Source organism: Psittacula echo, assembly GCF_963264785.1.
Source record: "Psittacula echo genome assembly, chromosome: 2".
NCBI lineage: Eukaryota > Metazoa > Chordata > Aves > Psittaciformes > Psittacidae > Psittacula > Psittacula echo.
This window is the reverse complement of record NC_137737.1, coordinates 33,988,573-34,014,172: the sequence shown is the minus strand read 5'-3', so window position 1 is coordinate 34,014,172 and position 25,600 is coordinate 33,988,573. Positions and strand designations below refer to the sequence as shown.

The 25,600-nt window shown below is 41.5% G+C and overlaps 1 protein-coding gene across 1 annotated transcript in view; it reads left to right on the top strand.

Moving 5' to 3' along the window:
* Positions 1-25,600, top strand: part of DYNC1I1 (dynein cytoplasmic 1 intermediate chain 1) — a gene marked incomplete at both ends in the record, with an annotated part of 175,990 nt that overhangs the window by 80,750 nt on the left and 69,640 nt on the right. Inside the window, 4 exons of the mRNA XM_080609610.1 lie at positions 8,605-8,694; positions 17,510-17,672; positions 18,880-18,979; positions 23,820-23,945. Of these exons, the coding sequence (XP_080465736.1) occupies positions 8,605-8,694; positions 17,510-17,672; positions 18,880-18,979; positions 23,820-23,945 (479 nt within the window). The remainder of the gene's footprint in view (positions 1-8,604; positions 8,695-17,509; positions 17,673-18,879; positions 18,980-23,819; positions 23,946-25,600) is intronic.

The window sequence follows — 25,600 nt, the reverse complement described above, 5'->3', positions numbered from 1 at the left end:
AAGAAAAGGAGGCTTCTGTACTTTTCTTTCTGTGTTATATCTTCCAACTGGAATATTTTCAAGCACAATAGAACTGAACATGAGCTTTGAGGAGGGAGGAAGAGGAGAAAAGGGAGTCAATCAGCTAGAAGAGATGATGACTCCAGTGGGGTACTCTGCAGTTTAGTTCTCTGGGGACTGAAAAATGCTTTCAACCAGTGAGATGTTGCAACAGTCCAAAAGAGGAGAGAAAAATCCATGTCTGGTCTAGACCGACCAGAAACTAAAAACAAGGGACACTTTGAATTCTGAGACTCTCACCACAACTGAAAACTGTGCTCAGGCCAAGTAACTGGAAAATCAGTTTCTTGGGTTAGAGAAATGCTTCCCTGAAGAATCAGAGGCAGCTTTCCATTTTAATTGGTAAAGAAATTATTATATTCTGAAGCACAGATTCGAACACTTGAACCGGTGCAAAGGTTTGCAATCAGGGCTGTGAAGAGATTTGGGTACTTTCACATGGAGCTTATTGAAATGCTACAGTAAAACAAATTTTTCTGGGACGTTTTCTTGCCATTTGGCCATGATAGTCTATCATTTGTCACAAAATGGAAAAAATAAGATCTGTCTTCATAATGTACCAAAAAGAAGTCTGACTGCAAACACAAGTCAGGAAGAGGCATAGGGACTGAAGCAGAGCGGTGAAACCCTAGACCAGGAGATGGTTATGAGAAATGATATACCAGGAGACCTGAGAATCCCCCTACCAGGAGTAATTGAATGCAGTAATTGTTAAGGAGAGCTTTAAAAAGAAATGTTGAGTAAAAATTACTTACAGGGTGCTTGTTTTAAAAGGGAAGTGTAGTAAATTTCAGGACAAAATTTTTAAGTGGCAATAATACAGGCACAGCCTATGCTGTAGGCAAAATAAATTTTCTGAGCTAAATGACTGCTCTCAGTCAGCCAGGCTACAGTGTTTGTTTTTGGGGTGAAATATGTATTTCCTTCGTTGCACTGGTACAGGGGTGGCTGAAGCCTGAGAGGAAGACTCTAGGGATCTGGTCGTAATGCCTGGCAACACCACCTGCCTCTTATGGGATGAGAGGGGAATCTTTGCAGAGATTTGCGTTGCAGAACAAGGGATGGGATCAGAAAACGCTTGTTAGGTGTGCCAGGTGGATGTGAGTAGCACTTCATTTTGCAAGAAACCAGAAAACTTCGTGCTTTGTCTCTTAGTCCTGCACTTTTAAAACTAGCATATTGTTAATAGTCTACTTGCTCTGAAAAATATTAGGCTAAATATGTTAATTCCGGGAAAATTGCTCTGTAATCTTCTGGATTTAAGCAATATATGTGTTAAACATTGTATCATTTTATGATTAAATTTTAAAACAATATTTTCTTCAGAAAGAGTGAGTCAATATACTTGAGTCTGGTAAAAGTAGCATGACTCATACAGCCTGTATTTTATCAACATGTGAAACCTCTCTTTTCCAAGAGCACCACAGCTTTTCAAGAGAAGAATAAAATCAAAGGAGCTTGAAGATGCTAGGCAGTCTGTTCTTATAGTGCTGTGCTTTATTCTAGCCCTTGCAGAATGTCAGTCAAAAAATACACACAGACAATTTTCTTCAGATGATTAAAAAATATAGAGGTGGAAAGTGAAGGAAGAAAATCACATGCTTCTGTTCAAGTCTTTTTGTGGTGCTGTGGCCAAATGATAGTTCAGGCATTCATCCATCCAATTTTACCCTTTCTTTTCCTAATGTTCTCTTTTCACCTGATGGCCATTAGAAGGTACAGCTTCTTCTTCTCTGTACTAGTTCATAAGGACAAGATGAGATGTTGGGAATATGCCACATCAGGATGGGGAACTCTAGAAGGATGACACAGAACTTTTTAATGTTCCTGCAAAGCACATTTAAGTATCCTTCTGAATAGGGGGCAGAGGTACCTTGCATGCATACCAATCTTGCATGCAAATATTCTTGCAAGCTCAGGCTCACATGAAATCCCATCTGAAATTTGTTGCTTGTTGCATGAAGGTTAGGCCAAGATCTTTTCACTTCTGGGTTTTTCTGAGGGATTTTCGGTATTCAGCACTGAGTAGTCATCCCAGCTTTTGGGTACTGTTTTAGAAGGCAGCTGCCTATTGCCAAGAAGAGCCCGCGTGCAAGAATATTTCCATCTGGAATGACTAACATGTGCCCAGTGTACGTCCAGCTTCACATCCCACTCTGCAAAAAAAAATCCACTGATGAATTAATTCTCTTCTTGCTTCAAAGGGCAGTCAAAAGATGAAAGTGAAAAACTGGACATATTTCAAAAAATTACACTATATGAAAAATAGGTCATTCTGCCAAATTGAAAATCGTAGATTTCCAAAAATGTGAAATGTCAAGCAGTCCTATTTGAAAAAGCATGTGTTCTCTTGCTTGTTGCATATTTTGCTAGAGATGGAAATAATGTATTCAAAAATGAAAGAGAGCATTTTAACTCCTTCTCAGGCTAATGCCAACAATATTCAACTTGTTTGATCCAGGCTTATGTCAATATAAAAATGATGCAGTTGTTCATGTTCAGTTTGTAATTCTTTCATAACAGAAACAGCAAAATTAATTGGAACAGTTGTAAATATAAAATTGATACAACAGTTTCTGGTATTTCATAGTTGCAAATATCAAGCTTGCTTCTTGTGAAGACACTTGATTTTATTGAATATGTCATATGCACAGCTGATATTTCTCATGCAGTGAAGCAATGTTGATGCTGATATAAAACCCCATATAATAACCCACTGGCTTCTCATATATCAGTGACTCAGGCAATAAAATATATCATTGTGATGCTAATTAAATTGCTATTTTAAAGACATGTCTTTAATAAAGGGATTGTTTGTACCTACCTGGAATTAAAACCAGAGCTATCAATCTAATTTAGTATTGCTGTCAATACTAAAAACAAGACACAGAAGCTGCAACATCCTAGCTAGTCTCAGAGGTGCAGGTCTGAGGAGGTGTAAATCCTCCGCCCAAGAAGAATGCACAACATGCTGCCTGCTGTTTAACTGGTGGCACATATATTAACAGAGCAGAGGCCTATAATTACATATATCCTCAAAAAATTAGCTATTCAGTAAACTATTTGAGCAGCACCAGTGCTAACTGCCTAAAACTGGCAATCCAAAACTCTGACAACCAACAAAGAAAATGTTGACCCAAGCAAAACAGTATTCATCTCAAGAATTAAAACCCTAAGCCAGTGTCATGTGCAGTCCTCTCAAATGTAATTACTGTGTTCTAGTTTGTCCTGAATGTGCCTTGTATGTTTTTGTACGCTGTGAAAATAGATACAGTGATTTAAAACCCTGGAAAGTCCAAGTAGGTAATAAATAGTCCAGCTCTGTAGAAATGCAGGATCTGACTTTCTGAGATCATCTGTGCTCTCTGTGAACATTTGATCCAATTCAGCACATCTGGGCATTTCTTCTGCAGGTTCCAGGGAATTAGCCACATGTTTACAGGGCTTCCACCTCCATTTATTGTGATTGCAAAGTGGTGACCCATCCTTGTGGAGGCCAGGGCAAAGGCCAGGAAAAGAAGGCTGATTTGGAGCTAGTAGTTGGGTAAAGTTCAAAAATCAGTAGTTTACATGCAGATTAAACAAAACCAGGTTTGTAGGGAGAGGTCATACTTTTTTATTAGAGTCTTTTATTTTTTATTAGGTCTTTTAGACAGACAAGACCACTTCTGGTCTGGAACAGAAGCAGGAGTCTTCAGGCTAAGTCCATGCTGAGAACAATTGCTCTGCTTTTAGTTCATGTTAAATAAAGCAGCATTCAGACTGATTGACCATCTCCTAGAGCCTGGAGAGTCATCAGGCTCTGAGTTAAGAAGAAATGGTCCAGCTATGCCAGTCTGTATTAACCCCACATATGGCTCCACCAGCTTCATCAAACATCTTTAACCTAAATATTTAATGACCATTTCATTGAGAAATTATTTATTTACAGTAAAAGGGAGGGTTGCCTTAGCAGGCAGGACTCTAGGCTGAAACTCAGAAGCCAGCCCTCTAGTCTTCACTCAGCTGCTGATCTACTGAGTGATCTACAGTGAGTGGGTCTGTCCATCAGCTTCTGCGTGGTAAATGGGCGTTATAAAACTGGCCTCCTCACAAAGTCCTTTGAGATCTACAAAGAAGTGTTACACAGCAGCTATACACTTCTTCATTACTAGCTCTTTCTCATGTGGTTCCTTTAATAGATATTTGAGTTCTGATTTAGGTCTTCGGAACAAGGTGAAACACTACCGGTGCTAGTAGCACCTCTGTGTCTGCCAAATGTTTGCAGAAGACTCCTACTATTGTGATGTAAGCAGTTAAAAATGTATTTCTCTAAACTTCCCAATGTCAGATAAACTTTTAAATAGGGAAAGACTATTTTTGTTCATTAAATACAAAAGTGTCTTAACCTCCCTGGACAGCTACTGCAGTGGCACATCCAACTGAGTAGGCATTTGATGTGGAAAACTTCATGAAAACAAGTAACCATGTAGGCACTCACTGATTCTCTAGTAAATGTACAATAAATGTTACCTTTTTCACATTTAAGTAAAGCACAGGAAAATGAATGCTGAAGCATTTCCCATTACTCTGTAATGTACGTGTACGAGCACAGTCAAATGTATAAATGCATAACCACACTTAGGCACGACAGCAAACATACTACGAACATGTGTAAGTATGCATACATTGGCATTAAATAGCGTGCAATATTAAAATAACTATGGCAAGTAAACATTCAGGTTGCAAAGTCAAGCAACACTGGATATTCCAAAATGCAGGTTTCCTGGGCATACTTAATTAGCCCTTTTGAATTTGTATGATGATACAGTTTTAATTACATGATTATGTGTAGGGTTTTTTCCCTTAACAGATTCATGTTTCATCCAGTCAATGGGAGGCAGTTTTTTAACCCTTCTGATTTTTATCTTCTTCCTTTTGTACGCTGGCCTCAGGTCTCATGTTAATGCACATGGTCCAAGTGTTACACCGAACACAGAAAACATTAATCCCCTTTTAAGCCTTTGTTTTTCTGTTGCTCCCACGATACCCTCTTAATATGCACCAAATCCTGATGAAAATAGCTCTGCAACACATCTGTGCAGGGAGAGAATACTATTATCTTCACAGTATTATTGCCATCATGCAAAAGCACTGACGCACAGAGGGAGAAAGGGCAAAAATGCTGGACTGACAGCTTTCAGTGAAAGCTGAGAGAGCGATGTGGGAGCTTTTGCACACGTAGCGTTTCCCTAGCACTTTCCCCACTCAAAGCATGGGGCCAGTTGACTTCAGCTCTCAGCACTTCTGCATTTCAGGCCCCAGGTGTCTCTTGTTGAGCACCCAGAAATCAGGCCAAGCACTCAAGAGGGAGGAAATTCCAGAATGATGTCATCATGCCTACACTTGGGGAGGGGGAAGGAGCTAATCATGCCCAGGCAATCCAAATTCTGGCATTTGCTAACATTTTAGCATTTGGCTCACAACACTATCATTCTTGTAGCTGAGTTTCTCTGTGTATGTGTATATGTTTCTTGGTAAATAAATAAGGACATCTGAACTGTGTCTAATCTACTAAAAACTCGTGCACTGCCTTCACAGTAAAAATAATTTATGGATGTGTGGGCCCTTGGGAAAAGGCATGGTATCTGTTGTTGTAAGCTTTCTTATTTTTCCTGCTGCAATTAAATCTAGAGAAATCTAGGGACACTTGGCTTTGATTGTTCCCAGAAGAGGAAGGAAGGGAAATAAAGATCTACCTTAATCGGTGCTGAAGTATCAACACATCCCCCTGCTCCAGCTGTGCCCCAGCCATTCATTCCTATTCTGCTTTGGCAGCAGGAATGGGCTATAGGCAGGCAAATAATTTGACACCCAAAATCAGGAGAGTCAAAGACTTATAGGGGACAAGGATAAATTGGCTTCACTTAAATCTGAAAAACCACTACTAAATCTCAAGTTCTACCTTTGCTACAACATCCCTATCCATTACCAAATTGCAAGTGAGGCATTAGAAAGCATAGCATGCTGCCTTAAAAATCCCAAGATTTGCAGTTAAGTATTGGTTTACTTTTTGTTTGCTGCCTGTGAATTTTCTCAAGCCCTTCCCTTTCTGAAACTTCCCTGCACCCACTGATAGGCTGGAAACCAGTTAAAAACGGAACCTGAAATCCATATGTAAACAGCTGGCTCCAAGAGCTGGTGCTCTAGGGAATGAAAACTTGTAATGCAAGACTCACAAAACTCTTGTGGGAGCTGGCTTTATTAGGCATCTACCATAAGCATGTCCATGTGCATGTATCTGTACACCACTGCGATCCTATCTGTGCGTGCGTATGTACCTGAGGTTAGCAGAGTATTCACTCCCTGCTGCACTAGTCATTCCTCTCTCTCTTCTCACACTTCTCATCTGTTCTTTGAAACTGGGAGTGCCTCTCTTTTTCATACATCTCAATCTCCGCTAGTGCCGGAGACCAATGGCAGAAGGAACTTCTTTACCCCTCCTATGTATGTATACAGCAGGAGAGCTCTTCTCACCGACTCTGTGCTGACTGCATCAGATGTTATCTGTCTTTCAGCCAGTGAACAGGGCAATGTGTTTACCCTGATGAACTGAAACAACCTCGCTTGCTCTCTAAAAGCTCTTCTCTATAGCCTTTCTATATAAGGTACCTAGGGAAACGTAATTATCAAGTGAGGCACCAAAGGGAGGCATTGTGAATACCCTGCCTTTTCCCACTCTGATTTTCATGGTCTGAAAAAGCCCTGATAAAGGTGTGGCATTCATTAGTAGTTCTTTTAATTCTGGAAATGCCTTCCCATCCATGCTGAATTCCTTCTTCCTTCCTATCCAGGGAACACGTGGTTATCACTCCTCCCTGATGGTGAGGAAGCAGAGCTTTCCCTTTCTCCTTGCTGCAGTTGCTGGCAGTATGGGGAGCGAAGGCAGAACTTAAGCCAAAATTTCCTTGTTGTCCCAAGAGGGAAAAGCATATTTGTCCATGCTGAGATACTTCCTTACGGTATGTGACTAAGCCATACCCTCCAGCCAAGGTGTCAGCTAGCAGCATGCATTCTCTGGTCTTCTGGGAAGAGAAGTCCTAGGGTTGGCAACGCAGTGGAAATAGTATGGGGCCTATTACATTATTGAAAACAAAATACAGCTGCGTGTTACTGCAACCTGTCAACACCAACATCTCCCCAAGAAGCCAGGGCTGATTGTAGCCAGCCTTTGCAGAAGGTGCCAGTAGCCAAGCAGTTGGAGAAGCATGACATGTTGCCCCTTGCCCACTTCCAGGCTATGTTAACATGGCAATGTTAGAGCAGGGAGTGTGCCTGGAGAAGTGCCTTGTCATGAGGAGCTGTGTGGTGACAGGCAGATTGCTCAGGAAGCCCTGAAGGAACTTAAGCGGTTTTGCTGATGGCTGAATGCCCTAGGCCAGGACAACGTGTGTTCTGTCATGGGACAAACTGATCAAGGGCTCAGTCGTGTTTGCTATGCCTTGATGGCACTTCAAACTCCAGAATCACTCCAAAATAATTCCACCATAGACCACACACTTGCTTATCATAATTGTTAATTACTATAACTCTTTCAGGACCAGCTCTATTTTCAGTCTCTGTAGTTCACTGAATCTAGAAGGCTTAGCATCCCTGCCCTCTCAAGAGTGTGACTGGGTTGGGTCCTGGCTCTGAGCACTGGAGAATGAATCACATTGCTGTAGCTGAGAACAAGAAATGAGGGTTAGGTAGGCTCTGAGCCATTTTGTAGCATCACTGTCTTTCTAGCTCTGCTGGTATTATGTTTTGGTCTGGACAATCAGAACCCTTGTGACTTCAGACAGACATCAAGGAATGAATGGTTTGCCCTCCTGAACAAAATGAGAACATGTGAATGCTGGGAGAGAGGGGAAGGGAGAGAGCCATTTGCATAGGTCAGGAAAGGTCATTAAAACATCTGGCAGTGGTAACTGACATGTGTCAAATTTTAGTGTTCATTAAATTTGTATTAATGCAAGAATGGTTCCTAAGCTCCAAATGCCACTTTTGGTTGCTGTATTCCCCCAGCTGATGGTGATGACTTTTCAGAACTGTACGATGCTTGTTTGCTTGCTAGTGGCATCTGACCTGAGGTCAGAATTCTATTTAACCCCTTCCTGTAGGTCAAAAGACAAATTAATCTGGTGAGAATTGAATTGGAAATGAGATGTCTGGATAGCAGGTGTCCCAACCGTGGAATAACTGCTAGGCTGAAACACATTTGCATCTGTTCTTATGCCCTCCAAGAAGTCATCTCCGAGGTCAGGGAACTATTCAGCTGGCATCTGAGATGGGAAGTTGCTACAGGGAGCAGAAGTGGCAGGTGCCCTGTGTTAGCAGATTATCTTGCACTCTTGGGGGGAAATGTCTGAGAGTGTCACGCTGAGAATAACTGTAGACATTTCCATTCATTGTGCACTTTGCTTTACCTGTGTTTGCTACCAGTTTATAATTGTGAAGAAGATACAACTTCCATCCCTTTTAAAGAAGAGAATCTCACAAATCTTTTTCTTCCTTTTTTTCTAGAGGATGAAGAGGATGAAGAGATGGTGGAGCCAAAAGCACAGGATGACTTGGAGACAGAAAATCAAGACCAGAAACAGGAAGTGAAAGAAGGTACTTTAAGAAATGAAAAGTATTTTGTTACAGCTTTAAAGGGCTGAATCCTGCAGCTAGTTATTTTCATCGGTAGATTTGATTATTGAGAGCACTGCAAAATCAAAACAGTCACCAGTTTTACTGATTCAGAACCATTTGAATGGCATAAGAGCAGAAAATTATGTCCCAGCAACCCGGCTGGTAGGTCTGAGAAGCTTGTGAAAGGCTCAAGACTTTGGCTGTTTAGAAGCTACATGTCCTCATAATTTGGGAACAAAGTAGAGATTCTTGGATTCCAGGACTGGTGCTTACTTGTCCTTTGGCTCAAATAGTCTGCTTACGTAAAAGATTTAAAGTGTGAATGCCAGGCATTCCAGTGGCTCCTTAAAGTTGGTTGGTCTTCAAAGTTACTTAGAGCCCATAACTGTCTGTCTGCTTGAGAAGGCCAAACTTAAACCTAGTGGTGATCAGGAATCCTCTAGCAGAAAACCATTTCACTGGAAAATGTTGACTGTCAAAATGAAAACTTCTTGTGGCAGCTGCCCCAAGGGAACTTAAGGTCAGAACTGAAAGACGGGTAGGTGCAGCCCTTCTGTCCATTCCTCTGGATTGAGACTCGCCAGGGTTACAAGAGACACAAATTCAGGTTACTGCTTCTTCCTGGTGCAGACATAACACATTTGTCAAAGTCATGCATGTCATATGCTGAGTGTCTTTCATTTGCTTCTCTTGGACCTTTTTTAGCTTTCATAATTAGAAGAGGGATGTGAAATTTGATCTTCCTCATTGGGAATTTGATGGAGTATTGTCTATTCTGCTGTGTTACTTTGAACAGTCAATGTTTACCCCATGTGAAGTGGGGGAAAAGAGCTGAAACATCAGCAGTTCCAGTGTGAGAGAAAATTAGTGTCTTCTCCAGCATTTCTTAGCTCTATTGTGAGCAGGACTGCTCACAATGCTGTTTACCCTCTTGAAAGGTAACTTGCTTCCTAAGGTGGAACCTAAGTCCTTTCTTGCTATAGTGATCATTATCAGGATGACTCTGTGACCCTGGCTTTGTTTTTCACAAGATAATCTCATTAGGGGAAAAATATAGGGCTGTTTTACAGAGAAGCCCATGAAATTGTTAACTGTGAATTGTTAACTCCATTCTCATCCAAGGGAGTCTGGCATGATTTACATCAGTGTCCAAAAAATATGAGTCTGGTGTATAGTGCTTACATGCACTAGCACACTGAAGTGAGTTGCAGTACCAGTTATGCTGGTTTGATTATAGATTGATCTTTCTTTCCTCTTAAGAGCATCACAGAAATCACTCAGTGCAGTGTCCATTGCTCTTTATGTCCTTGTTGAAACATGAGGGAGGAACTCACTCCTCCCGCTCCTCATCCTTCTGTTTCTCCCACTGCCCCCAGCCACCACTGCCATGGGCAGAGGAAGGAGTGTGAACAGTGGTCGCAGCAGGAAGAGGAATAACACAAGAGTCTGCAAAAGCAGAACTGAAGACGTGGCCTTCCAACCCAAACATTCTATGATTCTGTGAAGAAACATGGCAATGTAGAAAAACTTACTTTTTTTCCTGAAAATTACCTTTCCTCTCAAAAACTGTGGGGCCAGCTTGCATGCTCTAGCAACTGCTGGACCTAGCACGTATCTCTTCTACTGATGACAACAGTAGAAACATAAAACTACTGCAGCCAGTGTGTAAGCACTGTCCTGAGTTGCTGAATGTCCCTCTAGTATTCAGCTTAGAGCTGATCCCATCCCCATTTACTTCCCCATAAAAGTAAAGCTAGCACTCATACCTGGGGAGAAAGCACAAATTCCTGCACAAAAAGAAGAAGAAAAAAAATCTAAGCACATTCCTGAACTGATTTACTTCACTTTTTTGTGTGCTTTCAAGTTAGCCTTTTACGTATGTTGCTGAGCAAGCATCACTGCCAACATCTTTTTTCCCTTTGTTGTGTTCTAGTCCCAGGGCCATGTTCCCCTTCCCTGTTTAGCAGACCCCCAGGAACGGTAGATCAGCTGGGCTAAACTAGCACTAGTCTCAGACACACAAACTGTAGGCTGAAACAGCAAGGCGCAGCTTGTTTTAGCAGAACCGGCTTTGTGAGGTGCTAACACTTGACTCGGTTCAAGGAAGAAGAAGACATGCTCATTACCTGATAGAAAGTGAACTTCACCTGCAGTATGTGTTTTGTTGCATAAAACAGTGGCATGCTGATGACCGGCATTAAATGCTGTGAAATCAAATGAAGCATTTGTCCCCAAATTGACAGGGAACAGAGTCCCATTTTCTAGCTTTTGGTGTTGTTCTCACCCTGTTGGCTTTAGCCCTTTTGCCAGTAAAATCCCATTTTCTTCTCTGTTGTAATCACCCTTCTCATGTTCTGAGCAACATTCAGAGTTTGAAGCCATCGTTTGTGTTTCATGGAAGTGATTAAAACCATGTTACAAGTCAAACAGGAGTTTGGAACAACATTTCCTGTCGGTGCTGCACTGTGCTGCACTCAGAATTAATAGCTTTTCTGCAAATTAGCACATAATGGGTTAAAAGCATGTTTATGTTGGCATTAAGTACTCTGGCTTCTTTTTCTCTGCAAGGCAAGACAATATTTTGCAAACTTTTTAAAGAATCTCTAATAGATATTATAGTGGCGCCATTCACACTGCTATATAGTAGTTAAGGCTGTGTCAGCACTTCCATTATGAATCCTGTTTTTCAGGGATTTATAACCCAACCGTAAAAATTTGCTCTGGGCTGAAATTCGGTTTTAGCTCAGGGAGCACATTTTTTAACAGATTTAAAAAAATCAGAGTGGCCTTTTTTGGGTTATAGGAGTGTAAGAAAAAAAAAACCCATGGGAGAGGGAAGTGCAGGGAGAGAAAGGCAGACAATGTTTTCATGAGTGTAACTCGAAAATAGGTCAGGATGAAAAATAAAGCTTGGATCCAGTCTGTTCCATGTCCCTCTCCCCAAGCCAACAGGGCAGGAGTGGTCTATTTTTATAATGGTATTTTAAGAGGAAATGTGATTTTTTTTTTTCCCCTCTGTGGTTTATAGGTAGTCCAGTTTAATTCTACAGACATTTATTGCATGCTTAATTTCCTTGTCTTGCCCTCACACACCCCCGAGTTGCTCTGTGGGATTTGGTGGTATTATTCAGCAGTCATGGCTGTTTGTCTGATCCTAGTTCTGGAGCTGTCTCAGCATCACCATAAGGCACACAGTGCACCTGTAGTAGGGCAGCCTGTCTGGCACAAAACCTCTTGCAGCACTTCAATGCCATGGAGATACTAAGGGCAGAGGAACAGCTGGAGCCCCCAGAGTGTTTCTGGAGTAGGAGGTGAAGACCTGGCTTGTTGACCAGTTGAAGCATATGAAGCCTTGGGAGCCTCGTGTTTATTCCATGGGCCTGCCTGTATCACCCATGTCTCAGGTGCACGGTCTCCCCATCATTCTTGGAAGAGCTGAGTGTGGGATACCTGCTGGTGAACTGGGCTGGGCTCTGCCTCTCCTGACCACGTAAACAAGAGACTGGTCCCAAACTGTGGCATCAAGTGGGTTGGGGCTTTCCACCGCCAGAGAGCTCTGGAGCTCCACCTAAGGCGCCTCTTTGTGTCAGTAGAAACCACATGAATAGCAGGATGGGCTGGGTCTTGAAAGTGGGCCTCAACCTTCATTTATCTGAAGCCATGGATGTATCCACAGAAACTTGCATGAAAGGCTGTGATGGGGAATAGGCTGGCATCTGTAGCTTCAAAGACCTGCTCTGCCCCAATCTTACCCTGGCCCTGTGCATAGGGCTTGGATGACCACACAGCAGACTGTGGTGGGAGAGATGGTTTAGCTCTCAACAGCACAGGCATCAGTGTCAGGGAAGCAGGACAGGTTGCACTGCGGTTTGTAATTGCCTGTAACTCCACAGTTTCACTGCAGCCAACACCATAGAGAGTTTGAGTGTGCTGACCCATCCTGGCAGCCCGGCTCAGGCATTCCCAGGGATGGTGCTCAGCACAGGCCCTGAGAAGCACAATCAGTAGGAGCAGCCCTACGTGGCATAGATTCAAATTTAAGGCTTTGGGTCCTGCTACTCCAGAACCAGCAAATCCCCAAATGCACCTTGAAACCTCCCCTTTATATCTTCAGCAATTTTGCCATGCCAGGGCTTGCATTTTAAACTCAACACAACCATGATATGACATATATCAAACCATGATATGACACATTTGAGCCAGGGTGTGGCATATATCAAGCCTGACATGGAAGTGAGAAGCACAACCAAAAGGAGAGGATCACAGGCTATCAGCAGGCAAGGACTAAAAGCTGCTGAGAGCCACTTAGCACCTTGCGGTTTTCATGCTGTACGTTTCTACCGTTCCTGGTCATCAGCACATCTAAAGTTTACATGGCTTTAAATATACACTGAAAGAAATAGTGCAGCTCTTAAAAGGCTTTTACTAATCTCCTTCTGTCTCTCTGGGCTCATAACAAGGCTGCTTCCTGCTTTACTGTTTTTATTAGTTCACCCTTTCTTTCATTCACTTACTCCTTTTATTCCTTTTTTTCAGGTTTTTTTGCCTCTAATGGAATTCATTTCTCTTGCCAGGTTTTCATGCTTGCTGAGGTTCCGGGAGAATAGTTTTAATATCCTATTATACTTATTTAAATATGGATCTTTTTTCTGGGGTTTTTTCTTGATTTTTTTTTTTTTTAATATCTCTTCGGCTCTCTTGGGTGAAGACTCAGATCCCAGTATTTACGTATTTGTGAATTTTATTCTGGGCTGTTATCACAACTATTTATGTTTACTACGAACCTGCCTCTGCTAGATAAGAACAAGTCTGCAGCATTTTGTATCTTAGTTCCTCAAGATCCAAGGAAACGTTTATAATTTATTTTTCCTGTTGTCCAAAGAAATGTATGGACAAAGGACTTGATGGGAAATACGGTATTGCTGAGGATCATGGTAAATCATGTGAAATAAATGCTCTTATTTTTCATAAGTGTTGAATATATCAGTTGTTTGCATGTCACATCCAATTTTTGTTACATATTTTAGGCCTTTTTGTTCACATATAATGTCTTTCATTAAAGGTATACCTTGCATTTTCCTCCCCTGCAGTGTCCTCTGTGCATACATAACTGCACAATGTTTTAATTTTAAATGTGAATTCCATTTTATTTTGTACAGTATTATATGTTAACATGAGTACAGAGCTTATTTGATGCATGTTGTTGACCTCATAACCCCAGAGCCACCTAGACAGCACTCTGCTTGTGGGTACACAATCCCATTGATGTTTCAGTGGGTTCATGGACATGCCCAGTGACCCTGTTAAGCACAACTTGGTGGCTGCTCTGTGGGTCCTCCTGCTCTGAGCTGTGCAGGGCCACAGATGGGCTCAGCTCTTCTGGGTGAAAAGCAAGACATGGGCACAATAGTTCTTAACAAAGCTATGGTATAGAAACAAAAGCAAAGTATAGGTCTTCCTTTGCAGGAGCTTTCATTGCACTCCAGGCAATAAGCACGTAACTTTTAGCACTAGCTAAGCATCACACTAGGCTTTGTTAGACCTGGAAGGTTAGATGTGGTTTGTTTGGGGTTTATGCCAGGGAGAGCAGATACTTGAAGACAAATGCTGTGTTCATACAGGGAATTTCTGAAGGTATTGTCACATTGCACAGGTCTCCGTGATAAAACAAAACAAAAAATACTTTGATCAGCTACTTATGTTTCTCTGAATTTTCCTTGAAGAGAGCCTGTGTCTCTTGAAAGCTGAGATCAAAGTAACTGTAAGCTTCCGGACAGGGGGAAAAAAAAATCACACAAAATTACATAGGTTCTTTTTATTTTATTTGAGGTAATGGACAGACGGTGAAAAGGAACAAGGGGAAAGTGGAAGTGGCTCTGAAAGATAAATGGTTAGAAAATCTTCATATTTGAAAGAACAAGCCTGTCTGTTTGGTGTTTTTTGCTTATACCTCATGTACTTGCAGTAGTTACAGCAATGTTTTACACTGGAAAAAAAGTAATGATGTTAACATTCTTGTAAGAAAAGATTGCCTCAAATAAAACTTCAGAGGCAGCCGAATGAAAGAAGAAAATAAGGTTAAAATATGAAGCTTAATATTGCCAGGGGGCATCTGGTGTGTCAGTCAGATGAATGAGGTAAGCTGATTTATTCCCTACAAACTTTAGCCAAGGTGTTCCTGATGGTTTAATAGACTGCTGGCCTCCCACAGATCATTGCTGACTGCAAGGGAGATTTTGCTGAGGTAGAAATGCGGTCATGTGCGTTTCTACTGCTTCTGAACACTCCATGGCTCCCAGGCTGTTTATTTTTTGCCTTTTCTATTGATTTTTGGTTGTATTTTCTTTGCCAGTTATAGTCGGCAAATGGCCGAGTAATAGATTTGTATTTCCAAGCTGTAGAGAGAATTTGATTTAGAAAATTATTTTTACCATTTAAAGCAGTTTAAAATCAGTTTTCCAGTTGCTTTTGCGGCTATTTTCTCCCCGTTTATGCTGCTTTGCTGCATTGTTGTGCTTGTTGTCTTTGATTCTCGGAAAGCAATGCTTTAGTGGTGACAGTGGGATATTGCCTCATTACAGGCTTCCTTGCCAGATGAGTTCCCCTAGTGCCAATTACTATTCAGCAGTGGACGCTGCAATAGGTCAACCTGTGCTTTTTGCTAGTCGTTCTTTTTTTTTTCACATGCATTGCTTCTGTCTAAAGCACTTCTTAGAGGCAAATTGTGCTCCTGCCTGGTAATTGTTGCTCTGCTATTCAGGGGCAACCATGCAGGGGGATGTAGATATTCTCTAGATGTGTGGAGCTCCACAGGGACCACTAACCTGGTGGTAGGAGGCTTAGGGCCAAGGCTACAGGAGATCATCAAAGGCTAAAGTTTCTAACTTTTTAGCTGCTTTGTCTCCCGAGGGCTGAATTGCTCCTTCACCTTTTCCATTTTTCCTACCCTCTATATTTAGCTGAGGTGTAGTGCAGAGATTTTGTCTTTCAGAGCTAATGCTCTGACCAGTTGAGGCAAACCTAAGCATGATGATAACAGCCTCTCCCAGCCACAGGGTGTGCTCAGAAAGCAAGTACACCAAAAATTAGTGAGCTGAGTACTGCAGTAATGCTGACCATGTCACTACTGCTGCCTGCTGTTGCACCTTTCAGTCCATCCTTGCCCCTGTGGCTGGTGGTGGTGTCATACTTGGACATAAGAGCTCACGAATCTAGTGTGAACCATGAGAGAATCAGATGGCGAGCAAGGGCTACATCTCCCTGATAGCTGAAAGAAGCTGTGTGGTGCGGCACAGCAACTGGAAAATAATTTTGAACTGCAACTTTAACCTGTGTCACTTGTTGTTTAATTAAACATTAAGATATGTATGACAGGGCTGGGAGTTAAACTTTGATGTATACTGGGTGTTCTCTGAGGCATTGTGAGGAATTATCTTTTCTGGCTGCTGGTGGTTTAACCCAATATGGCCTAGGGAGACTTTTCAGAAGTAAACACCTGAAATCTGTAGTGTAAAGCCAAATGCAGGAGACCTTTGATCACCAGTTAAGTTCTAAGTATGAGCCTCTGAAATTTTGCAGTAAATCTGCCTATTATATGTTCTTTGTGTGCGTAATTATAAATTTGGAACAAAATTCTCTTTTGGCATCATCCTATGATGTCAACAGAGCTTTTCATCCTGGGAATTTAGGCTAGTTGAAAGATTGGTTAGGTGTAACTGTGAAGCTATGAATGGCATTTTTTGAAATACAAGTAATTCTGAAATATAACTAAAATGACAGTTTAAAAGTACATGTGGGAAAAGGCATAATTGAATTATAACACTGGCCACAATATGAATATGACCCTGATAGTGTAATTGAGAAGAGAATTTTGCACTGTAGGAATGGGAGTATCCCAGTTTCCTTTCCCTCTGATGCACATGTTTGAGTTGGAATTTACCAACAGGTCATTCAACTGATGGAGACATAACTTTGGTGAATCCTGCAAAGACAGTATTTTTCAGATGAGAGTCCATCCTGGAAATACTGGTCTGGAAGTAAAGGTTTAGCATCTGTGTATGTGTACAGAAGCAACAAGATGACCAGGCTATCCTGACTGGTGCCTGAGATGGCTTCTGCCCCTCTCAGGGCAGCTTTGGCCACAGCTCAGTTGCATTTGTTGCTCTGGCTCTCAGGATTCCTCTGCAAGGAATAAAACTGCCGTAAAGAGACTGGTGTTTGGCCATTTGCTTTCATTTTTGCTGCCTCAGAGAGTATCTTTGGTTATTTACTTCATCTCTTTGCAAAAGCTATAAAGCAATGGCAGAATTTATCAGTGACACCAAGGAGAAATGGGAAGAAGTAAAGGGAGATATTATGTGAACCCTTTTAATACAAAGAACTGTAGTATAAGTTAAGAAGATTATTTTATCTTCGGCTCCTCTGACAGGTCCCCTGTTACATAAGTGTTCTGCTTTTTCAAGTTAGGTATTGCCTAAATGTCAGTCACAGCCATTTCCTGAAATAGGAACGCTGAGTTTATTTAATTTGGGGGTTTAAGTATTTTCCATTTCAGAATAATAAATATATAAGATATGGGATCTCTTCTATGTAAATACTACATTCTGGGAATATACAAGAGTATGTTTAGCTATACTAAAAAATTCTTACTCATGATTTTAAGAGTAAAGCTTTGATTTTTGTCCTGACATTTCTACGGCAAGCTTTCATGTCAAAAGAAACCCACTGAAGATCTTGATTCATTGGAAAAGGGGTGAAATGTCATACTCTTAACTACATCTTTTCATTTTCCAAGCTCCTCCTAGAGAACTGACAGAAGAAGAAAAACAGCAAGTTCTCCATTCAGAAGAATTCCTGATATTTTTTGACCGGACAATACGTGTAATTGAGCGAGCTTTGGCTGAAGATTCAGACATCTTTTTTGACTACAGTGGCAGAGATGTAGAAGAGAAAGATGGGTCAGTTTCGGGTTGGTTTTTCTGGGGTTTTTTCTTTCGTAAAATAAGCTTTCTCAAAAGAATTCCAATACCAGGAAGCATAAATTTTAAAACTAAACTAAATATTTTTATAGCTATGAAAAGGTAAAGATCTCTTTGTGAAGGCCTGTGTCACTTTGTTAACTAAAATTATTTTGTAAAATAGCTTCATGCATCACTGCTCTGGGTTTTTTTTCTTTGATATATTATTCAGAGCGTTTAATTTTTTTTGTTTCATTTTTGGGATGAAATTTCAAATTCTGAAGAAATAATTGAAATACATAAATATGTGTATACAGATGTATATGTACATGTGTATGTGTACATTCCAGTGGTGTACATCTGTGTGCTTATGTCATAGTATTTTTGCAAATTCAAATTACTGTTGTTTATATTCTATTACTGCCTCAGGTCTGTAATGGATCCCACTATACTGTGCATTGTGTGGATGAAAATAATGATCTGCCAAAGTGTTTGCAATCTAAACGCTTAAGACAAGAGGTGACAGGTTGTGTATCCAGCAATTGATAGGGGAGTAGAAGCAGCAAAACTTGTCAGTAGTAGAGGAAGTATTTAGGTTTCAACAGCTGTGTATCTGTTGGAGCCTCATGGCAAATCAGTAGCTGTGTCACACTGAAGTTACTTACTGAAGGCTACTGTAGAGCATCGCCCCTGTGGACTGGCTAAATGCGTCAGTGTGGTAGCGGTGGATCAGCACTGACCTTCAGCCTGTCCTAATGGTGCCAGAAGGCATCCACCATCCCCATTGCTGGGAGGAGGTGCTGTACCCTTAAGATTTATGGAGTCTGAAATAAGAGAGATTTGGTTATAGTTTGGAGGTGAAGACACAGAAAAGGGGGAGGTGAAGACACAGAAAAGGGAGAGCTGAATCCCAGGGCCCGGTTCAGTTCTAAGAAACAAAGGTGGCAGAGGTGGCCCAGGGTGATCCAGAAGAGTCAGGAAAGCAGTGGAAAATTATAAAATGTGTTTTTGTAAAACAGAGGTAAAATCTGTTCCTTGATGCGGATTTGTTATCAGCAGGACAGCCAGTGAGAGCAATTAAATCAAGGTGACGGACTTCCTCAGGCTGGACACAGGTCTGAGAAGTGGTCAGAAACTTTTGCATTGCTTTTCACAGCATTTGAACCATGGTACTTCAAAAACTGTCACTTTGTTTGCATTCACACAGAGATGTTCAAGCAGGAGCCAACCTTTCCTTTAACCGTCAGTTTTATGATGAGCACTGGTCAAAGCATCGTGTCGTCACCTGTATGGATTGGTCTCTTCAGGTAAGATGTGAAGCTGGGACATATATTTCCATATCCCTTCCAACTTCTCCTTAATAAAATACAGCCAGCCTCAGTTTGGCCTTTGTTCTGCAGAGTATGATGTTATTTTTTAGCTAACAGCATGGCCCTGGATGAGCAAATGCAGGTTTCTCCATGAAGAAGAGTCGTGGACAATAATGAAGCTGTCATTATTTTGTATATGCTACCTTGCATCAAAGCCAGGACATTGTACTAAAACTATAGGTTAACCAACCTACTAAGATGGAGTAAGATTGACTTTTCCTTTCCCTCCACTCCTTCACCATAAGGATATTTTTTTAGGACAAAAGGTTTAAAATTAAACTGATTAAAATAATTAATTAAATATGTAGCAATTGATTTAATAAAGAATTATACATAATAATATATAAAGTAAAATTTAATAATAGGAATAAAATTTATTTTTCTAGCATACTAAATCTCAAAATTTGAAAGTATGTGAACAACTTGAAAAGAGTCTTTTGAAAAATGCTGGGTCCTCTCTTTAAGCGATGGAAGAAGAGGCTGCAGCTGGGGGGGCAGGGAGCTTGCTAAAGCAGCATGCCTGGAATGGATCCAGTTTCTGTGCACCGCAAAGCGTTGACATATTGCAAAATAAAACTGATGATAGACTTCCTTAAGCTTCCCAAAATCAATACAGCCACATTAGCACAGGCACAGAAACTAGGTTAATTAGTTATTCTATTGGAGAGCTGAGATTAGCACACACACAGAGATCATCACAGGTCCTGTCAAATTCATTTGGTCCCAGTTTTGCTCTAGCCCCACTCATCTTCTCTACTTTGTCCCTGTTAGCCCGTTCCTAGATTCCAGCCTGGAGCAAAGCAGCTGGTTTCCCTGGGGAGGAAACAGGGAGACTCTGTTCTGAAGCCCACAATGCAAGAGGGCATAGACTTGAAAAATGTGAATTCAAGCCATTCTGACTAGTTGGTCCCCAGCCGAGCGTGAGGTGTGCCCTGGTGTGGGTAGCAAAGATGTTATTGATGTAGCTCAGCCCAGTGCTAAGAGCAAGCTTTGCTTAGCCTAACCTTAGAAGTAGCTGCAGTTTCTGCACCAAGTTAGATCTGCATGTGGGCATAGTTTGTGTTTAAGGCTAAGTATGTAAATGGTGGGTGCGGGCTGGAGAGAGGCAGTGGATAAGGAGCACAGTGACTCTCACATCCATCCTTCTCTCCTTCTTTTTGAAATGGCAGCAGGGCAGGTCAGGTGGCAGCTGACCATGCAGGACGTGGCAGGCGCAGGGAGGAGAGGAGCTGAAGGGTCCCATCAAGCATCGCTGATAGGCACTCCAGGTCTGGCTGTCTGGCCAGGTGTGGTGCACAAACAGTCAGCTGCAGAGAGGCTTCTTGTAATATCCAGCTTGCGCCCCATGTGCGAAATGAAGGGTTTAAATCTTTACTTTCATACACAATATCAGCTTAACAACAGGTATGCACTGCCATGACGTGGGTGGCCTTTAAGCACATATGGATTTCCACAGAAATCAAATATAAGCCTGAGGAAACACTTATCTTAGGTTGTTCACTTGTTCAGGGGCTGGAAATTACATGGAATTCTTATCTGATATTTTCCTAACAGGCAGCTCTTACTGTATTCCCAGGGCAGCAAGAAAAAAAGCCGCCTCAGAAGAACACTGCCAAATGTAATTGCTCAGCCCCTGGGGCTCGAAGGCATGTTCTGCTTCCCACCTCTTTGTTCCAGGGTGGCCCCTCCTGCCTTCCCCTCCATTAACTCCTCATGCTCAGCTCCCTGGCACCCCAGCAGGGGCTCCTCCACCCCGGCAGCTTCTCCATGCTGTGGGGCTTCTGCATGTCACCCTGTGCTAGCTTGGGATTAGGGGTTAGCCTCCTCTCTTGCCTGCTTTGAGGTGTATCACATGGCAGCAGCTGGAGCTGGACAAAGGTATTTCACCTAACCGCTAGCTCCGCTTCGCTCCCATGCTTCAGGACATGGCAGTGTCCCATAAGTTGAAGGAAAACTTGAATAATCATGGGAACTGCAGAACACTTTGCTCAATTGTCTGTGATAAAGCTGTTGCTGCAAAACAGCCTGGCATCAGATAGAAGCTTGATCAAATAAAGGACCTTGATGCATTGATAAAACAAGTTATTCTGTTCTCAGTCACATGTAAAATACAGTCCCAAACTTGTGGGATCATTCATACTATTAAAGCTAACTCACTAGCCCCCTGATTCTTTTGCAGAGGAAATGGAAAATGGCTTAGATGCTTAAGTGATGATCTAAGGGAAAGACTCAACAGACTAAGTGTAAACAGAGAGAGTGGGATCACCTTGCTCTGTCCATGAGGAGGTAACTTAGCTCATCTAAAGCTAAGAAAAGACTGTGTCTCAGGGATACTCAAGGCAGCAGCCTTGAATGCCACTTCCCACAGCACCATTTCCATGTTGTTTTCTGTTGTATTCACAGGACAGCTAGGCACCTGGTGAGGACTGAAACTCTGTAAATGCAAGTAGCTTGAGTGAAGCAGTGAGTGTGCAACACCAGCATGGCATTAGCGTGCTGCTCTTAGCTCTGGTTTCTTTAAAGTCAAAAAAAACTCATAATGCTGTTGCCCAGCAAGGTATGACCCCAGCATCTGTGTAAACTTGAAACTGTATTTCCAGTAAAATGCATAAACTGCGATCGCAAAACCTACTATCGACCAGCAAGATTGGAGCCAGTGTTTGCTTATGGCCAGACATGCCACCAATCAGAACATGCTCGCTGAACTTTCCAGGAGCGAGAACCAATGCCAAGGTGTTTCTAAATTTGTGCTTCAGACCTGGTCACACACCCTACCTGACTGCAATCATTCTGGTGGAAGGGCTTGTTGCTTCTACCTGCCAAGGTATCTACCCCTTCATGGCTGTGGGCTTAGGTGCTCACGTGAATGGTACCTAACCTGTTCAGCCAAAACAAGATGCCCTGACAAAAGCCTGCTGCATATGCTGTTTACTTGGATCTACACCAGTGCAGGATGAAAAGGTTCAAGGAAGAAGCTGAGCTCGCTGTTCAGAGGTGGTTGTAATCTCTGTCATGAGAGAGAGAAGTGAGACGGATGAGAGCAGTGGAGGGGAGGCTGACACAACCTGTGTCCAGGGAGGTGGTGTCTCAGGTGTGACATTAAACCACTCTCAAGTATCTCTCAGTTCTTGGAGGGGGAGAAGAGGTGGTTGGTCTGCTGCATGCTTTAAATCCTGTGCAAGTGGTGTGGGTGCTAAACTGTCCTTGCAAGCTGTGCCAGCAGCCTGGGTCTGCTGCGTTGTAGGTACAACTCAGCCAAAACTGCCCCAAAATGGGAAAGAAGTGACTATGGTAGCCACATGTCATTGCTAGTTTTCCCACATGTGGGTACAGGCTCACTTGGAATGGTGAGCTTAAATAGTAAAATCATCAGCTCCATGATGTATTATCCATGGAAGTGTGCACAAAGTGGGAAAGAACAGCTGCTGATGGTAAAAGTCATAGCTGCGCACGTTATTTCTTCCAAATTGATTTTGAGAGCAGAGAGGTTCAAACCCCAGTACTAATAAGAGGGAAGCAGGGGGATTATAATTGGTAAAATGCCTGTTATGGACCAAATTCATAGCTCCCAATAGCACTATTGGCAGTTTCTTTGTCCCACTTCTTTTACATCTACCAGCTGCATTGTCCCCATGTAAAGTGGTGAACAGTTTGGCAGGAACTTACCTGGAAAAGACAAAAAAAGTGACAATGATTTGCAGAGATCATTGAGAAATTTTGAGGGAAAGAATTCCATAAGCTCCTCTGCCTTACTTTGACTATTCAGAGGACAGAGGCTAACAGAAGTGCCTAGTGTCAGACACGGAGAGTGGATAACTGGGTGCTATTGCATAGGCAGAAAGTAATTTGTGTTTTGTGGGCAAAGTGTTACTTCTCATGGTGTTTTGAAATTATATGAGGTCATCAACAGAATGTGACTATTTGATTTATGGTACCGTGTGTTATGGGGGTTGGACTAGATGACCTTTGAAGGTCCCTTCCAACCCGTACTGGTGTATGATTCTATATAGATATATGTATAAACAGAGCAAGTACATGTGCGTGTTGCATATCTACTTTTAAACAACAGTGGATAATGGGTGTACAAGAAAATGTGGATCTGATTTTAGAGTGCTCATTGCATCAATCTTACTGAGTCAGTGGAATTTGAGGTCACCCTGTGCTTTACAAGATGACCTCAGCATCTTGCAAAATTGAGCTTCTGTGAAGAAAATGTTTTGTTTGCTATTTGAATCATCAAGAAGAGCTTTCAAGTTTATTCTATGCATAAGCAAAAAGGAAGGGTGCATAATGAAATGAGAGAGAATAATTTTCAGGAATGCTGAAAAAAACTGTGAATTTCAAAATAAAAGCAAGTCAATGCTGTGGTCATAGTTTTTTTTCATTATCAAAATCAATTAAGACGATGGTTCGCCCCTAAAGAAATGATTAAGTAAATACATTAGAATTACTCAAACTTTCAGATTTTTCCTCTTCTTTGCTTTGCATTCTATTTATGAATATCCTGCTCGATGTTTTTTCCGAGAATTACCTGCAGAAAATAACATTACCTTTGTGGTATATGAGAATAACTGCTAGAAACCAAGGAGCAGGGGCTTTAAGGATGTCAAGGACAAGTAAAATATAAAATCAAAATGAAGCTGAATACAATGATTGGACTAGTGTGTATTATAATTAAAACCAGATATTGCACATTTAGTGTAGATTATTTCTGTCTCATCTGATTTTCCATAGATTCTTCATCATCTATTTTATTTCATTTGCTTTTTCTTTCTAGTACCCTGAGTTGATGGTTGCATCTTATAACAATAATGAAGATGCTCCACATGAGCCTGATGGGGTAGCCTTGGTATGGAACATGAAGTTCAAGAAAACCACACCAGAATATGTTTTCCATTGTCAGGTAAGACTGAGGAAGCCATTAATTTCATGCTAGACAAAACAGTTTACTACATGGTGCATCTTCCCAATGTTTATATGAACGGGTTGAGGTTAAAAACTGGCATTTTTGGAAAAAGTACAAGTGGCAATCCAATAGTTCTAGCAGGCAACCAGCCTTCTCAAACAATACTGAAAGCCTGTCAGGGCTGCATGTCATTCTTTGTCTATTTAAAACAGTCCCTAGGAGATTTAGTTTATAAAGCCCTTGCACTTATGAAGTAACTGTGGTGTACCACTTCCTCATCCAGGCAGCAACATATGCTTTCCCACCCACGTCAGCTTCCTTGCATCCTTTTGCACTCCAAACTGCCTACCCTTGCTTTGGTTCTGCTCAATATCATGTTTTGCCTTTAAAACTGAGAAGTACACTTTGCATTTCAGGGCATGTGTCTTACTAACAGCACCATAAAAATGGTCTTGATTACAAGGACTACTCCACCAGTTACTGTTTGACTGTCCTTTAGGTTATCAAACCAGTGCTTCACTTGACTCAGGGCTACTTTATGATCATGCTATTTTAGAGGTTTATGGGCAACTCAAAAATAGGTGGGTGTTTCATTTCTGTAGGTCTGTTTACTCCTCTTTTGACGCTGCTTTTGTGTGTGAAGTGGCAGAGCCTTGTATTGACAGAAATGTCAATTTCTCATTGGCTCTATCTCCATCAAACTGTCCAAACTGTGGAACAGGGCTTGGGCTAAATTTCCAACCTCTTCATTAATATCCTTTTGTGGTAATTAAATACAGGAAGTGGTATTCAAAAAGCCATATGGAAAAGTTTCAGCAAGTAGAATTTAACAATCAGAGATTAGTAAAATGCAGATTATTCTGCGGTAAAAAATTGCTTCTCTTGGAAGGATATGTATTACCTGGCTAATTGTGTAAGCTAAGTGTCATTTTACATTCAAGGACCAAACATCTTTTTGAACTGAATTTATGTTTGGACTTGGGTACATTATCAGATGTAACATAGTGGGAGGGAGTTGCTGGAATTGAAGTTACTGCTTCAACCCGATTAAGTAACCTTTAATTCTGGGCATGTTTTTCTAATTTGCTATACTGAAAAACAACTTCACAAGGAATCTAGGCCTACACAGCAAATATGCCATACAGATTTATATACATATATATGTATGCGTGTGTGTGTATTACCTTTGAAATGAGAACTTGCATTTTTCTGGATATCATATTCAGCAGACTGATGTGTTCTTTCAGACTGCTTAAGACGTTAGCTCAGATCCCATGTTCAAATTCTTCTAGGACATACATGCAGCTTAATATTAAACAAAAAAATACTCAAGAGGAGACATTGCCCGTCGTCCTTCAACTAGATTGGTTTCGCAAGATAATAACCAGATTCATGGTAGCCCTTCTGAGTACACAAAGGGGACATTGACTGCAGACATAACAATGAGCTCTGCTAACTAAAAATTCTATCTAGTTTTAAAAGCAGGTACACTTAAGCAAGGGAGGTATCTTTCACTAAATTGTAAGTATTGAGACAGGCTATACTGTCCATTAGAAAAATATATGTACGGCAAAGTCGTGGCCAGAGATTTATCTTGGCTATGCTTCTAATTCTTCCATTAAATTGGATGTCCCCGTTTTTAGAACTGGAAC